Below are 17996 nucleotides of genomic sequence, written 5' to 3' on the forward strand. Positions count from 1 at the left end.
GAGAGATTGTCGCAGGGCAGAAAAGACAGGAAGTTAGCAATTACCTGCCTGTAAGTTCTTAGCCCCATAGGAGAAAAAGCCCCAAGATAACCCTTTTAATCAATCCTCATTCACACTGCCCAAAGTAATTCTGGCACACTGGGACAGATCTACTGCCACATGTGAACAGGTAGAACGGGTCTGCGATACCACAATAGTTGTGGACAGTACTATCTTTGTCAGTCCCATAGAAGATGAATGGGTTATAGTGATTTTGTGACCGCCGCTTCATTCAAACTGAACTTTGGACCCCCATTTTTGTGCATGTGGGGGTCCTAGCGGTTATAATTGACAAATGGTTATAATTTTTAAATTTTTCCCTTTGTAATTTGTGTGAGTCCCTAGACTGTGTGACTTTGTCCAGAGCGGCCCGTGAATGCACATAATGTGATCTACATAAAATGGCTTGCCTTCCTTGTAGACATTGTAAAGTTCTGCCTATGAAATCTCTGCTGAATTCCTTTTGATTTATTAGAGTGACATTCCCTGGAGTCACTGTTGGAGATGAGTGGTGGGATAATGACTGGAGATCTGGGGTCCAGATGCTACTATGTGGTGTATTGTTACATTTGGTAGTGTTCAAGCTGAGGGTTTAATTATATATAAAACATTTCTTTCAAGAAGATACAACTTTTTCATTCATGACTATTATCTGCTGCTACTTGTATTGCTGTTTTTTTATTAGTTTACATAAATAGTGTAACTGCAATTTGAAATAAAATATCTTGGAAGATTGGAGGATTCGTCTGTTGGAAATGACCTTTAGCTTCATGCAGTGTGTGATTTCACTAACCTTTGCACTCTAGTTGACTACATCGTTTTTACGGTGTATTGTATCTGTGCAACAGTGACACCTGCTGGTGAACTACATGTATTAAACAGGGTGTTAAACTTACTTAAATTAATAACATCTTCTTTAGTAGACAAAAGTGATCATTTACGAGGTAGTATATCTACGGGACCCAATGTATAGTCACTGGGTAAAACCACCAATCTCAGTTGAAGGATTGTCTCCCCCTCCCCAAAACAAACAACAAGTTATTCCCTTTCTGAGTGGGACCTGCATTAATCCCAAGATTGGGGCTCAGGAACACTAAGAATGCAGATGCAGCCATGTCTTGAATGGATCAGAAGTTCTCTGTTCATTGTGTATGGGAGTGTTGGAAATATCTGAGCGCGCTGCACTCGACTTTATCCGAAAGACCCATTGACAATAAATGGAGCAAAGACCGAGCAATGCACATCTCTAATTCAATCAAAACAGGGCAGAAGGGCCCCATTTTCAGGATTCCAGAGCCCCGATCTTGGGATTGCTGGGGGTCCGACCACTGCAATAAATTATATGGATACGGATAACTTGTTTTTTAGGAATAACCCTTTAAAATGCAGAGTATAAAGTGCATAACATACCCAATACATTGCATATACTCATCAGTGTAACGATTGTATGCCCAACACTCGTTTTGCCATGCCTTTTCAGAGCCTGCAACAGGTTAGAGCATCTCCAAAACAGCAGGTCATATGGGTTGTTTCCAGTATGCAGTATGCAAAGCTGCCAACCAGACTGTGTGCCCATGCTGGGCTGTCTGCTAAGGAAGAGATAGCATCAAGTTGCACTATGGGAAGTAGGCAAGTTGGCAGAGCAAAGGTGATATTTGGAGCAATGCTCTGCTGGTAACCTACAGTATTTGCAGTCATTGTTGCAGATGGCATTGCAATGGTATTCCTAGTGACAATGGGTCTTTCAGCAGGATAGTGTGACCATCAAAGTGCAAAAATTGTCCTGCATTGGCTTGAAGAACACAAAAAAAGAATTCAAGGCAACAAAAGATTTGCTGATTTCATTTTGCGCTAGATACTAAAGGATGTTTTGGTGTACAAGGGGAACTACACAACATTAAGGGCCCAATTCATAAACACTTTCATGCCAGAATTCTGGAGTAAAAGCTTTGAAAAGTCACCCAATTTAGGCGCAACTCTGAGTTGTGACTAAGTTTTACAACATTTGGCAACTTCACACCAGTTTCTTCCAATGGGATAGAGACGTGGCGGGGGTGGGTCAACATCGCTTGTCTAATTCATGTACCTGACTGGAGCAAGATTATTCATGAATCAGGAGCATCTGACTCCAGCATGACCCCTCATCAAAACTGGTGTGAACAACGCCGGTCTTGATGAATCGGGCTCTAAGTAGCTAGTTCTAATTTGTGTATAACATACAGCGCTGCTCACCATTATTGGCACCCCTCCATTTTTTTCATAGACTGTACAATATCTTAAGAAATAAATGGAAATGTACCAAAGTTATATCCTCAGGATTTTTTAATTAGTGGTCCAAAGTAATACAACAATAAAACATTGTTTTTCAACTTCCATGTAGCAATTTCAAAGAAACCAGAATAAGCAGCAATAAAGGCACCTCTAATTAATACTTGGTTGCACACTCTTTGGCATTGATGACAGCCTCAAAACGTTTCTTGTAGCCATCTATAAGCTTCTTGTACTTCTCAGCTGGAATTTGCTCCCACTCTTCCTTTGCAGTTTGTTCAAGCTATTGCATGTTTGCAGGGTTCTTTTTCCCAATGGCAGATTTCAGCTCACCCCCAAAGATTTTCAGTGGGATTGAGGTCAGGACTCATTGCTGGCCATTTTAACCCCTTTAAAGCCCATGACGTACTAATACGCGTCTGTGCCCTGGGCTTTAAGAGCCTGACCCGTATTAGTACGTCATGGCGATCGCGCGCGCACACAGGCTGTGCGGGCGTGATCGCCGCCGGGTGTCAGCTGATTGTCACAGCTGACACCCGATACTATGTGCAGGGAGCGGTCCTGCACCGCTCCCAGCACATTAACCCCCGTAATGCTGCGATCGAAGTCGATCGCAGCATTGCGGTGGCAAGGGGAGGTGATCGCCGATACTCACCTCCTCTTCCGGCGTCCAGCGCTGTCTGCCGCGGCTTCCCGGGTGTTGCCATGACGACCCGATGTCGTCATGACAACATCCGGGTCACCAGACAGCAGGAAGATTGTTTGGACATGCGCAGTGCATCTCCAAACTATCTTCTCCCTGTCCAGCGCTGACAGCCTGCATGGCACAGGGATGGTGCTTCATTCCTGTGCCATGCAAGAGATCAGAATAAAAAAAGTGAAAGTACCATAGTGGGACAAAGTAAAAAAGTAAAAAAATTGTCTGAAAGTGAAACAAAAAATAAAAAAAAATTGTAAAAATATTTAAAAAAAAATAAAAAAAATAATCCACTAAAAATAAAAATATAATGTACCCATCAATAAATATTATTATGAAAAAAAAACAAACAAACAATAAAAGTACACATATTTGGTATCGCCGCGTCCGTAACGACCTGACCTAGAAAACTGTTCCACTAGTTAACCCCTTCAGTGAACATGGTAAAAAAAAAAAAAAAACTAAGCAAAAAACAATGCTTTATCATCATACCGCCAAACAAAAAATGGAGTAACACGCGATCAAAAAGACAAATCTAAATAAAGATGGAACCACTGAAAACGTCATCTCATCCCGCAAAAAACAAGCCGCCATACAGCTCCATCATCCGAAAAAACAAAAAGTTAGAGCTCTCAGAATAAAGCGATGCAAAAAAATAATTTTTTCTATAAAATAGCTTTTACTGTGTAAAAGCGCCAAAACATAGAAAAACTATATAAATGTGGTACCGCTGTAAACGTACTGACCCAAAGAATAAAGCTATCTTATCAATTTTACCACACGCGGAACAGAATAAAAAAATGTAAAAAAACACAATTCCTGAATTCTTGGTTTTTGTTTATTCTGCCTCCCAAAAATAGGAATAGAAAGCGATCAAAAAATGTCACGTGCCTGAAAATGGCACCAATAACAACGTCAACTCATCCCGCAAAAAACAAGCCATCACATGACTCTGTCTGCCAAAATATGGCGATGCAAAAGCTAGATTTTACAAAATATGTGTCTTTTAGTGTGTGACAGCTGTCAATCATAAAAACCCGATATGATTCTGGTATCGCTGTAATCGCACCGACCCGAAGAATAAAGTAATCTCATCACTTATACCGCATGAGGAACGGCGTAAAAAATAAACGCTATGGCTGGGGTTGGGGTTGTGCTAATGTTAGGGTTGGAGTTGTTTTTTTTCCAATGTAAAAAAAAAAGATGACGATATGGCGACTAGTGTTGAGCGCAAGTGCTCGCTACTTGAGTTTGCATCGGGTGCTCGGGTATGCACTGAGTATCGCGGGTGCTCGAGTCTCCGCCCCATATGCTTCGCGGCCAAAAAAACCTTGCGGGGATTGCCTGCCATGCACGAGCGATCCCCGCATGTTTTTTTGGTGGTGTCTAATAACCGTGAAACATGCGGGCGGGGACTCGAGCATTTTACTTGAGCACCCGTGATACATGGTGCATACCTGAGTACCCGATGCAAACTCAAGTAGCGAGCACTTGCGCTCAAGAGTAATGACAACTTATTCAATATGATGACCTAATGTTATCAAATTCTGTGTCGTACCTCTGGGTTCAAAATGTTCGCTATACCCCTTATTAAAATCCTTGAGGGGTATAGTTTCCAAAATGGGGTCACTTGTGGGGGAGCTCCACTGTTTAGGCACATCAGGGGCTCTCAAAATGCAACATGGTGTCCGCTAACAAATTGAATGGAAAATCGGCTCAAATTGTTAGCGGACACCATGTTGCGTTTGGAGAGCCCCTGATGTGCCTAAACAGTGGAGCTCCCCCACAAGTGACCACATTTTGGAAACTAGACCCCCCAAGGCACCTATCTAGATGCATAGTGAGAACTTGGAACCCTCAGGTGCTTCACAAATTGATTCGTAAAAATGAAAAAGTGGAAAAAAAAATACTTTTTCATTTTTACGAATTAATTTGTGAAGCACCTAGGGGTTCCAAGTTCTCACTATGCATCTAGATAGGTGCCTTGGGGGGTCTAGTTTTAAAAATGGGGTAACTTGTGGGGGAGCTCCACTGTTTAGGCACATCAGGGGCTCTCCAAACGCAACATGGCGTCCGCTAATTATTCAAGCAAATTTTACAATCAAAAAGTCAAATGGCGCTCCTTCCCTTCCGAGCCCTGCCGTGCGCCCAAACAGTGGTTTTTCCCCACATATGGGGTATCTGCGTGCCCAGGGGAAATTGCACAACAAATTTTGGGGTCCATTTTTTCCTGTTACCCCTGCGAAAATAAAAAAATTGGGTCTAAAGTAACATTTTTGTGAAAAAAGTTAAATGTTCATTTTTTTCTTCCACATTCCAAAAATTCCTGTGAAGCACCTGAAGGGTTAATAAAGTTCTTGAATGTGGTTTTGAGCACCTTGAGGGGTGCAGTTTTTAGAATGGTGTCACTTTTGGGTATTTTCTGTCATAAAGACCTCTCAAAGTGACTTCAAATGTGATGTGGTCCCTAAAAAAATGGTTTTGTAAATTTTGTTGGAAAAATGAGAAATCGCTGGTCAACTTTTAACCCTTATAGCTCCCTAATAAAAAAAAATTTTGGTTCCAAAATTGTGCTGATGTAAAGTAGACATGTGGGAAATGTTATTTATTAACTCTTTTGTGTGACATATCTCTCTGATTTAAGGGCATAAAAATTCAAATTTTGAAAATTGCTAAATTTTCAACATTTTTGCCAAATTTCCGTTTTTTTCACAAATAAACGCAAGTGATATCGAAGAAATTTTACCACAATCATGAAGTACAATATGTCACAAAAAAACAGTCTCAGAATCAGGGGGATCCGTTGAAGCGTTCCAGAGTAATTACCTCATAAAGTGACAGTGGTCAGAATTGTAAAAATTGGCCTGGTCATTAACGTGCAAGCCACCTTGGGTTGTAAAGGGGTTAAAACAGTCCATTTTTTCTTTTCCAACCATTCCTGTGTACTTTTAGATGTGTGCTTTGGGTCATTGACTTGCTGGAGGACCAAGTTTTCTTACACTGGGTAGGACATTTCGCTCTAAAATCTCTTGCCAAATCTCTGATTTCATGATTCCTGTGATACGGTCCAGTTCCAGATGCAGCAAAGCAACCCTACAACATTATGGATTCTCCGCCGTGCTTAACTGTTGGTAAAGTTTGTTTTTTTCTTATAAGCTTCATTGCACCATCTGTAAACAAACTGTTGCTTTGCATTGCCGAAAAGCTCTATTTTTGTTTCATCTGTCCACAGAACATTTTCCTAGAACTATTGTGGTTTGTCAAGGTACTCTTTGTCAAAGATCAGTCGTTCCTTTTTATGTCTCTTCTTCAGCAATGGTTTCTTCCTTGGCCTTAAAGCTCTGCTTGGTTTGCGGCATATAGTACTTGTTGAAACCATGACCCCAGACTGTTCTAGGTTGGCCTTCAGGTCTTTGGATGTTTGACGTGGTGTTTTTTCTATCAATCACACCAACCTTCGAAGACATCTCTTGTCAATTTTCCCCTTTCCCCCACGTCCAGTGAAGTTCTTGATGGTTCCATGCATGGCAAACTTTTTAATAACATTGCACACTGTTGAAACTGGGATATCAAGGTCTTTGGAGATGGCTTTATACCCTTTGGAAGTCTTGTGTTTGCTAATAGCAGTTTCGATGTCCTCAGACAGCTTCTTTGTCTTCACCATTGTGACAAAGGAACAGGGTCTACCATGTGGCTTTTTAAAACAGTGAAGTCATCATTCTTTGGCTAACTCATATCACATGGGCACCGACAATTAATCACAGGTGAATCTCTTTTGTGATTTACCACAGGCGAATCAAATTGTGTTTCCATATTAAATTAACGTAAAGGGTGCAAATACCAGTGACACAGCAAGCTTTAGGTTTTTCTATTTTTCCCTCCCATTGTTTTTTGTTTTAAATTATTGTTTGTCATTTGCTCTTTGGTATTTAACACGAGTGCTCTATACAAAAAAACTGTTTCACTTGATTCATTTTTTCAGGTTATATTCCACATTATGTACTGTGGTAGGACGACTCGTTCGGCCACTTCCGGAAGTAGACTCAGGAACCCGGGTTTTCTTTGCAGGCTTTATTAACAGCATAAAGCTCTGCACTCCAGCAAAATAAATACAGCCTTACTTGGCTAAACAAAACAAAAGATAAACTATAGCACAGTCCATATATGTGTGTGCGGGTCGCACACACAAGTTATGTCCAGCCTTCAGCCCCCTCCTGAGCTATGGCTGTCCAGTCTGGAGACCTTGCCTCTCCAAACACAGCTCAAAGAAAAAAAAACAGGACTGAACATTTAAACGATGCTCAGCCACACCCTGAGATGGAGGTATGGGGAATGACGTCCCTCCCATCACTATGTCATTCCCCTAAAACCACGCCCTTTAAGTGAGTTAACCCACCAGCATATAACATGCTGGCAGAAAGTCCATTGGTTTCAGTTCACACAGGCTAGCAACTTGTGCGGCACATACCTCCCCTCATATACCATACCAGTGACTCAGTCACAGTACTTAAACTTCATGGGTGCCAATCAGGGGTGGATTAAGAGTAGCAAGGGCCCTGGGCAGTTTAGAAGGCGCGGGCCCCCCCCCCCCACACACACACACCTGATGTATTACATGTCACATGATCCCCTGTGATAGATCATGTGATAGTTCACGTGAAATTAATTTGGCACAATATTAATATATTAATTATAATATTTTTTTTTAGGCTGTGTGACCACTATACGTTTTTTAAGCGTTTCCGCAGCGTCAATTCTGCTGCAGAAACGCTTAAAAATCGCTTGGTAGAAGGTCTGCCATGTTCCTCAATGATAATCCGCATGTGCTGTGCACATGCTGCGGAAATTTCCGCAGGGATTATCATTGTGGAAAAATCTGCAGCACTACCAATTATTTTGCGGAAGCACGGCGTTTTCGCCGCCATTGACTTGCATTGGAACGCATGGAATCTGCATCACTGCATCTGTACATGTGGATTCCATGCGTTTCAATGTGTGGATGGAATCCGGGTCTGGAGAAGAAGAGATTCTCCTCCGGAACTGTGGTAAAATAGAACCTGTAAAAAAAGAATAAAATAAAAAATAAATATTATACTTACCTTCTGATGGCCCCCGGTGTCTTTATCCAATGCGTCCTGGCTTGCCGTCAGCTCGCGGTAAACTAAAGGACCTGTGGTGATGTCATTTAGTCATGTGACGGGTCACGCGACCGCTGACATCGGCAGGCCATCAGAAGGTAAGTATATATTTATTTTTTACCATTCTTTTACAGTCACACTATATAAATCCATGCCGGTTGCATGGATTTATATAGTGTGACCAAGTTGTCAAGTACTTTTTCAAGTGATGCTAAAATCGCTTGGAAAGCGCTTGACAACCCGCATGCGGAAATGCATGTGAAGAACGCTTCACATCCGCTTGTCCCTGGCAGGAAAAACGCATGTACAATCCGCATGCGTTTTTTCTGCCAGGGAGAGCAGAAACGCTCAAAAAAAATCCGGAGCATTTCTGCATCGTGGGCACATAGCCTTACATTAATTGTATGGCTTAATATTGAGCACACGTAGCCATCTATACACAGCAGGAGGCCGCACGTAGCCATCTATACACAGCGGGAGGCCGCACGTAGCCATCTATACACAGCGGGAGGCCGCACGTAGCCATCTATACACAGCAGGAGACCGCACATAGCCATCTATACACAGCGGGAGGCCGCACGTAGCCATCTATACATAGTGGGAGGCCGCACGTAGCCATCTATACACAGCGGGAGGCCGCACGTAGCCATCTATACACAGCAGGAGACCGCACATAGCCATCTATACACAGCGGGAGGCCGCACGTAGCCATCTATACATAGTGGGAGGCCGCACGTAGCCATCTATACACAGCGCGAGGCTGCACGCAATCACGCACACACACAAACATATACAGACCTATACATACATGCATAAACACATTTGAAACACAAAGATACATATAAACAGACATCACACAATGATATCTGCCTGCACACACTCTCACACACTCTCTCACACACTCTCTCACACACACTCTCACACACACTCTCACACACACTCACCATCCCCCGGCTCGGCTCCAGTCCTCCAGCTCCTCTCCGGTTCAGCAGTGCAGCGCGCACTGCATGACGTCACACTAGCAGACAAGGCCGCGCACAGGGCCGTGTCTCCTAGCAGTGACGCGGCACACAGGGAAGTTAACAGGTGCAGTGCTGGCCCCGCTGAAGAAGTAGCGGCCGTGCGCCGCTGCTGGGGGAGCGGTCCAGGGGCCCCCCCGCCTCTGACTGTATTTGCACTCGTGGAGACATAGAGATACAAAGGACGTTAAAATCTTTGTGGGAAAAATGTGTAAACTTTCATTTCTTGCACCAGCGGTCTGGTCATTAAAGAAAGAAAATAAACTTGATATTTCAATAAGAAACATATCATTACGGACTCCTGCAAAGCCCACTTAGTAGGAACATAGAGTTTTTCTGCTGACTCAGTGTAATTGCCATCAGTTATTAGCTATTCAAAAACATCTCTGACTATTTAGTGGAGGTTTTGTTAAAACTGCAAGATAAGCAGAGAGGGGGGAAAACGTACACTGAGCCAAGTATTCTAGGGCAGCACAATTACTATGATGTGTATGATATCTCCTGAAGGTCCTTTTCAAAGACAACCTGTTTGTTAGGTCTTCATAGTAAGATGATTCAAGTTCAAGGTGTGTACTGCATTGCACTTTTAGTTTCTCCATAAAATAGGACTAGGAGATTTTAAGTGCTTTACTCTACAGAAATTATTCATATTGTAATCCAACCATGGGTGAACCTAGAAATCATGGTGCTCCACCAAAAAAATATTCTGTCGAGTAGATGGAGTCATGGCAAATAGGGACCTATATTGCGACACTTAGGCTATGTTCACACGTGTTTTTTTTCTGCTGCAAATCTGTTGCAAATCTGCTGCTAACTTTTCTCTGGCAGGAAAACATAAAAAATGCAGCTTTTGTTGCGTATTTTGCTGTGTTTTTTTGACCACCCATTACTTCCTGTGGGTGAAAAAATGCAGCAAATACGCAGGTGCATTTTCTGCTGCAGAAACGCTAAAAGAAGTGACATGCTCTATTTTCCAAATACGCAAGCAAGGCAGACAATACGCAGCAAACAAAAAGCAACATATGTGAACAGAGAATTCTGGTTTCTCATACACTTTGCTGGTACTGCTAGGCACAGCTGAAATTTTGCATAAAAATCTATTGCAAAATACGCAGCAAAATACAACGTGTGTGAACATAGCCTTACACAGTAATGTTTCCACTTTTGAAGCCCTTTAGTGTTTTCACTCACTACGATATCCATTTCATGGCTATAATAGAGCATTATGCCTCCAAAGATGCTTCCACACACAGTTTGATACCCTTATAGGGAATTTCCACACATTACACCTTACACAGACAACTTGATAACCCCCACAGCCCCCCATACACACAGTTTGATTCCACCCCATACAGTATGATGCAACCACAACTCCCCAATCAGTATGATATCCCACAGGCCACCAACACATAGTATGATGGCCCCACAGACTTTCCACACAGTATGATGCCTTCCACAGCCCTTCACACAGTATGATGGCCACCACAGTCCTCCTCCCACCACACACAGTAAGATGCTCCCAAAGCCTGTCCTGCATACATCATGTATGATGTCCTGCAGCCCACCAACACACAGTATGATAGCCCCACAGCTCCCTGGACAGAATGATGCCTTCCACAGCCCCTCACACACTATGTGTCAGCATTCTGTTGTCTTTCTGTGTATTGACCACTAGTGGCTGCTATTGTTGACATTGAAAAATTATGCTACATCTCCACTACTTACCACTGGAGGCTGCTATTGTGTATTAGTGTAGTAAATTGCCCTTTACTAAGATGGCCAATGTTGAACTTGTGGAATCCATCTTGTTTCCTGCTTGGGTCTACTTAAGACCACATGGAACTCTAACTCATTGCTTGAGTATTGAGTCTAGACTTTAGTTTAGTTTAGTCTCCAGCTCCTGAGATCTATGCTACCCAGACTATTCTCACTCCTCTATGAATGGTTCCTTCTATTCCAAGTTCTACTTCCAAGAACTTTTACTTCTACTTGCTGTGTTCCGCTTGTGCTCTTCTGACCACTAGATTGCAGCAGTGGTCCACCAGTATCGTAACGGTATGATGCCTCTACTACAGCCCACCACACACAATACGATGGACTTAGAGCCCTCTCACACATTATGATTGTCTCCAAAGTCCATACTCTTTACACAGTATTATAGCCTTCACAGCCCCCCACACAAAGTATGATGTCCACATGGCCTTAGAAATAGTGCAGATTCAAATTTGCCAGCTTTTCCACAAAAATTTGATTGGCATCTAATCTCAACATTGCAAAGCTTCTAATTGCCTGGAAAAGATGTATATAACACTCTGAGGTCTCCTAATACAGCCTTAGTAATGTCCACGTGACCTCAACCTATTTGGCTAGGGGAAGACCAATGGTATCAGGTGATAACCAGCAGCTTATTTAACACACTGCAGTATCAGACTTTTTAGGCTACTTAAATTGTATAATTGATCCAAAAATTATCCCTTTTAGTTAGCTGCCTTGCTGGTGTTTATGCACAGACAGCACAAACAGAAGATGCTGTCGCATTTTGACAAGGTGGGACAAAAATAATCTTTGCTTGGGATAATTGCTAAAAATATATAGTTTGACTTATCCACTCTCAAGCCAGAAAGCACACTTTCTCTGACACACAAGCCTTGGTATATGGATTTTTCTTCACTAATACAACTAAGACAATTCCCCCCTGGTTTATAGCGTGAATTAAAAAGGTTGTAATTAAGGTGCTGTTACTGCAGTATATCACAGATAAATCAATTCACAGTCATACTGACCACTCCTCCCTATCACTTGAATTTTTAGATTATTGTTCACAAACTGGGATTACCGCTCCCATTTAAAATTTTTGATTTTCTTGAATTGAATCGCAAATAGATCAAATTTGCTTTGATCTACTGCAAATCAACCTCAAATTGAATTTCCTGAAATTCTTCAGTTCAATCTGCTCATCTCTAATTTGAAGAGAACATTTGAGTTATGAGTTGGCCCCTATTAACATTAACACACTTGCAAGTGCTGCAGATCAGCTGAATTTGTCACTAAGCTGATTCTTGCGCTTTACACCAACAGCCCACTTGATGGTTGATCCACCTAGTAAAATAGTGACATGTAGTTTAGAAGGCTAAAATAGACATAAGTCCATCCAGTTTAGCCTGTTATCTTACAGTGTTGAATTTGTCCTCAATATATTGATGACTATTAATTATTTTGTGGATGGTTCACTGCTGTGAGGTGCGCTGCTCCATTTAAGTATTTTGTATATTTTTGCTGATTAGATATATGAACAACAATGGAAACAGATGGCAAATAGTTAATATCATTGAGATTGTATTTTCTTTAAAAAGTCTTCTAATGCGTCTCTCCATTTCCATTATGATATTGCTTGGGTCTTTAAATTGTGGCATCATGGTTTTTGTTTTTTATAAATCCAGAATACAGTTATGGTTCTTTTTTAAGCTATTTGATTTGATCAGTTATGATCTACATTCACTATTGATTTTTCTTACTTGATAGAATAGTGCAGCATAATATTCTATTCTGACCTTCAAAAAGTAACAGAATCCTGAGAGAAAATATAAAAACGCTTGTCTGAACTGTCCATGCATGCAAAGTGTAGTGGATAGGTGTTGAGATTATTGCCTAGAACACACTGCGTCTAGACAAGAGTAATCTGGGAATGAATAAAACAACAAATAAATGATACTTGAATATGCAAAAATGACATTGTTCCATTTCTTGACTAACATAGTTTAACTTCAGTTTTTGCATATTCAGCTGGTAGGTGGAGAGTGGCAGTTTCTAACTTGGGACTCCATTGTGTTTGCTTAAATGTAGATCTGTCACCATACAAACTGGATATTATATACAGTGGTGCCTGAAAGCTTGTGAACCCTCCCGAATTTTCCACATTTTTTGCAAAAATTTTACATAAATCAAACAAAAGAGTAAAAAAATATTAGACTCTCTCATTTTTTAAATTAGGAAATATATCCAATGTCATATGTTTGTGAGACCCAAAAGTATATGAACCTTTGCTTTCTTAACTGCATCTAAACATTTTCAGTTTTTTGTTTTAGCCCATTCCTCTCTACTGAACAGCTTCAACTCTGTTATGTTGGTGGGTTTTCTCCTGTGAACTGCTCATTTCAAGTCCTTCTACAACATTTCTATATGTCAGGACTTTGACTTGGCCATTCCAAAATGTTAAATTTATTCTTCGTTAACCATTCTTTTGTAGAATGATTTATGTGCTTTGGGTTGGAGTTTTGCTTCAAGACCCATATTTTCTTGAGATGCTGCCTAACCCCTTCATGACTTTGCAATTTTACGTTTTTGCGCTTTCGTTTTTTCCTCTCTTTCATCCAAGAGCCATAACATGTTTATTTTTCTGTCAATATATCCATATGAGGGCTTGTTTTTTGTGGGGCGAGTTGCACTTTTTTAATGACACCATTAATGTTACCATATCGTGTACTGGAAAATGAGAAAAAAAAAATCCATATACTGTGATATTGCAAAAAAAATTGCAATTCCACAATGGATTTTGTTTTTTTTATTTACCATGTTCACTATATGGTAAAACTGACCTGGCAATATGATTCCCCATGTCAGTATGAGTATGCAGATACCAAACATGTATGGGTTTTATTTTTATTTAACTGGTGGTAAAAAAAATTCAGAAATTTGTAAAAAGAAAAAATGTTTTGCTTATGTCGCCACTTTCTAAGACCCTTAGCGTTTTCATTTGGGGCTGGGTGATGGCTTATTTTTTGCGCCCTGAGCTGAAGTTTTTATTCACACCATTTTGGGGGTAGATACAATGTTTTGATAGCCTCTAATTGCATTTTATTGCAATGTTACGGAGGCCAAAAAACATCATTCTGATGTTTCGATTTTTTTTCTCGTTACGCCGTTTACCAATCAAAGTAATTTATTTTATATTTTGATAAATCAGACATTTCTGAACTCAGCGATACTAAATATGTGTATTTTTTTGTTTGTTTTTTAATTGTTTTATTTTCAATGGTGTAAAAGGGAGGTGATTTGAACTTGTGTTTTTCATTTTTATTGTCTTTAGTAGTCCCCTTAGGAGACTTGAAATTGTGATTTTTGTTATACATAGCAGACAATCGCAATCTCCTAATAATGTTGGCCACGAGCCGGTGTTCACAGGAGATTCCTAATGACGGGCACAAGGGTCTTCTGCAGACAGTGGTGCCGATGGGCAGAATTTCTGATGCACTTCCGGCAGGCGCGTGTTAATTCCCACTGTCAGTGATTGACAGTAGGATTTAACTGGTTGACAGCCGCGGGTACAGCACTGCTGTTAAAGGCACTTGATATCTGATTAAATCAGCCATAAAGTGCAGGAAAGATGTGGGCTCAGAGTCTGATGACCACCACCTGATGAAGATAGTTTGGCTATCTAAACGCGTTGTGGAGAGGCCTAATTAAAAGTTTTTCAGCCCTAAACCTTGTCCCCTTGGTGATCATTATTAGCGCTCCATAGACCGCTTTTTACTCATTTCATCCAAGTCTAATATTTTTGACTCATTTGTTTGATTTGCTTCTCTTTATCTACTTTTAGGAATTGTATGAAAATCTAATGTGATTTAGGTCATATTTATACCGAAATATTGAAAATTCGGAAGGGTTCACAAACATTCAAGTAGCACCGTAGATCTTTTAAACTTAATAATCCTCATCAGGTCTGTGAAATCAGTTTAATAATGTACACAGTTTTGATTGCAAAATCTGGTGATGGATCTTGATTTAAAATCAAGAATTAGATTTGACTGAATCAAAGTTCTGGGGTTTTAATATTTTATTTTCTATATAAATCTTTTCTTTACAAATACAAATTATTGTGTTTTTTTGCAGAGAATATGATGTAAGCAAAATGAATTACATGTATGCCCAGTATGTAGCAAACACCATGGAACCACTCAACATACCGTATGTGAGTAAGGACAAAAGATTTTTATTGACAGTAAGTAAAATTAACATTCAAGATTTATTGCATCAGCAAAATATTAATTTAAAGACGCAATTAAATAAAATGAACAAGATGATTGGGTATTTACAAATTACATGGGTTGATACTTTCCCCACAATGGAGTTAATGAGAAAAAGGAAAATATAATGTAAAAGTACTTTTGCTGCTGATTTTCTGCATGAACCAATGTTTTATGGATGCATGAACATAAATAATGTGTTAATAGTTTGTTAAATTTAGTTTTATTTTTATTTAGTCAGATGGTAACTACAAATTTACAAATATTGAAAAATAGTGCAAATATTAACTGAGCTTTTTAGAGGACTTGCCAGATCACCTGACTCCTAACTAGTATTCCCCGTAATGTAACAATTTTGGAGAATCTTTCCTTAGATAACTGCACTGTGCAATTACTCTTATTCCTTCTAAAAACGTATAAATTGATAACCAGTTGAAGTTTTATCTCTGACACTGTCCAATAATTATTGTGTTGTCAGCCAACTCTATGCAACGACATATCCCTTTCACTAGTTGAATGGTAACAACCCGTTATCAATGTATTTGCAAATTTTCCAAGTAGAATAACAAAGGAACAGCACAATGCAAGGTTCTTGAAAAATATGATAAAAATATATTCTTTTTTTCTGGGCAATATAGATATTTAAGCTCTTAAAACGAAATATGACATACAGTTGTTACGCTTTGCTTATATATTATTATGCTTTGCTTATATAGTGCCATCATATTGTGCAGCGCTTTACATGCATTATCATTGCTGCCCCTATTGGGTCTGCACAAGATAGATTCCCTATCAGTATGTCTTTGGAGTGTGGGAGAAAACCAGAGAACCCAGAGGAAACCCACGCAAACATGGGGAGAGCATACAAACTCTTTGCAGATGTTGTCTTTGGTTGGATTTGAACCCAGGACCCAAGTAACAGTGCTAACCACTGAGCCACCATGCTGCCAGTTACATCATATGTCGGCTCCCTGACTTTAATGTGGGCACAGGGACTTAGCCCCCATCTTTGCTGGCAGTTGATGGCTGTGATATTTAGCCATCATCTGCCTCTAACACCAGAGCGTGGAGAAGAGTGGTTATTAACTTGTAAAATGCTGCAGCCAGCAGCATGTCTGTCATGACAATACTCCTGAGAACACCAACTTCTGGCTGATGTATATAGCAAAAATCATGGTCTCTTATAAGCATCAATACTGTGCTATTGCTTTAAGTAGCAGAAGCGATCAGATGATCACAGGTTGAAATACCTGGAAGAAGAGTTAAAAACGAAAATGCAAAATAGCCATGTTGGGAAAGGGGTAAGATAGATAGCAAGTGGGCAAACTTTTTTTTAAAAAGATATAATAATAATAAGTTTATATCGATACAGTGGCATGTAAAAGTTTGGGCACCCCTGGTCAAAGTTAGTGTTATTGTGAACAGTTAAGCAAGTTGAAGATGAAATGATCTCTAAAAGGCCTGAAGTTAAAGATAACAGATTTCCTTTGTATTTTAAGCAAAAAATATATATTTTTTAATCTTTTACATTTTAAAAATAACGAAAAAGGAAAATGGACCACTGCAAAAGTTTGGGCATCCTGCATGGTTAGTACCTAGTAGCACCCCCTTTTGAAAGTATCACAGCTTGTAAAAGCTTTTTGTAGCAAGACAAGAGTCTTTCAATTCTTGTTTGAGGGATTTTCATCCATTCTTCCTTGGAAAATCCTTCCAGTTCTGTGAGATTCCTTGGTCATCTTTCATGCACTGCTATTTTGAGGTCTAGCCACAGATTTTCATTGATGTTCAGAAGAGGGGACTGTGAGGGCCATTGTAAAACCTTCAGCTTGCACCTTTTGAGGTAGCCTATTGTGTATTTTGATGTTTGTTTAGGATCATTAACCATTTGTAGAAGCCATCCTCTTTTCAACTTCAGCATTTTTACAGATGGTGTTATGTTTGCATCAAGAATTTGTTGAAATTTCATTGAATCCATTGTTCCCTCTACCCGTGAAATGTCCCCTGTACCATAGGCTGCAACACAACCCCAAAGCATGACTGATCCACCCCCATGCTTAATAGTTGGCGAGATGTTATTTTCCTGAAATTTGGTGGCCTTTTTTCTCCACACATACCTTTGATCATTGTGGCCAAAGACTTCTATTTTAACCTTTTCGGTCGACATAACTTGTTTCCAAAATGTATCAGGCTTGTTTAGATGTTCTTTTGCATACTTCTGATGCTGAATTTTATGGTGAGGCTGCAGGAGAGGTTTTCTTCTGATGACTCTTCCATGAAGGTCATATTTGTGCAGGTGTCTCTGAACAGTAGAACGATGAACCACAAAGCCAGAGTCTGTTAAATCTTTCTGTAGGTCTTTTGAGGTCAAGCGGGGGTTCTGATTTGCCTCTCTAGCAATCGTACGAACAGCTCTCACTGAAATTTTGCTTGGTCTTCCAGACCTTATCTTGACCTTCACTGTTAACTGCCATTTCTTAATTACATTTTAAACTGAGGAAAGGGCAACTTGAAAACACTTTGCTATTTTCTTATAGCCTTCCCCTGTTTTATGGGCCTCCGCCATTTTCATTTTCAGAGTGCTAGGAAGCTGCTTAGAAGAACCCATGGCTGCTGTTTTTTTGGCATAAAGTTAGAGGAGGCTTGGCTTTTATAAAGCTGGGAAATTTTCATCACCTGGCATTTCCTAACGATGGTAGTGAACAAGCCATAACCCTAACAGGCTAATTAAGGTCAGAAACCTTGGTCAAAATTATCAAAGCACACAAATCTCCAAGGGTGCCCAAACTTTTACATAGGCCCATTTCCCTTATTG

The 17996-nt window shown here is 40.2% G+C and overlaps 1 protein-coding gene across 5 annotated transcripts in view; it reads left to right on the forward strand.

Annotated features, from left to right (window-relative positions):
- PDE5A (phosphodiesterase 5A) overlaps positions 1-17996 on the forward strand; it is a 505280-nt gene that overhangs the window by 361698 nt on the left and 125586 nt on the right. For all 5 annotated transcript variants that reach the window (XM_073639709.1, XM_073639717.1, XM_073639690.1 and 2 more), the window contains one exon: positions 15051-15159. In XM_073639709.1, the coding sequence (XP_073495810.1) occupies positions 15051-15159 (109 nt within the window). The remainder of the gene's footprint in view (positions 1-15050; positions 15160-17996) is intronic.

This window comes from Phyllobates terribilis, unplaced genomic scaffold (genome assembly GCF_046119375.1).
Source record: "Phyllobates terribilis strain yellow unplaced genomic scaffold, ASM4611937v1 Scaffold_1__5_contigs__length_1240528914, whole genome shotgun sequence".
NCBI classification, from domain to species: Eukaryota; Metazoa; Chordata; class Amphibia; order Anura; family Dendrobatidae; genus Phyllobates; species Phyllobates terribilis.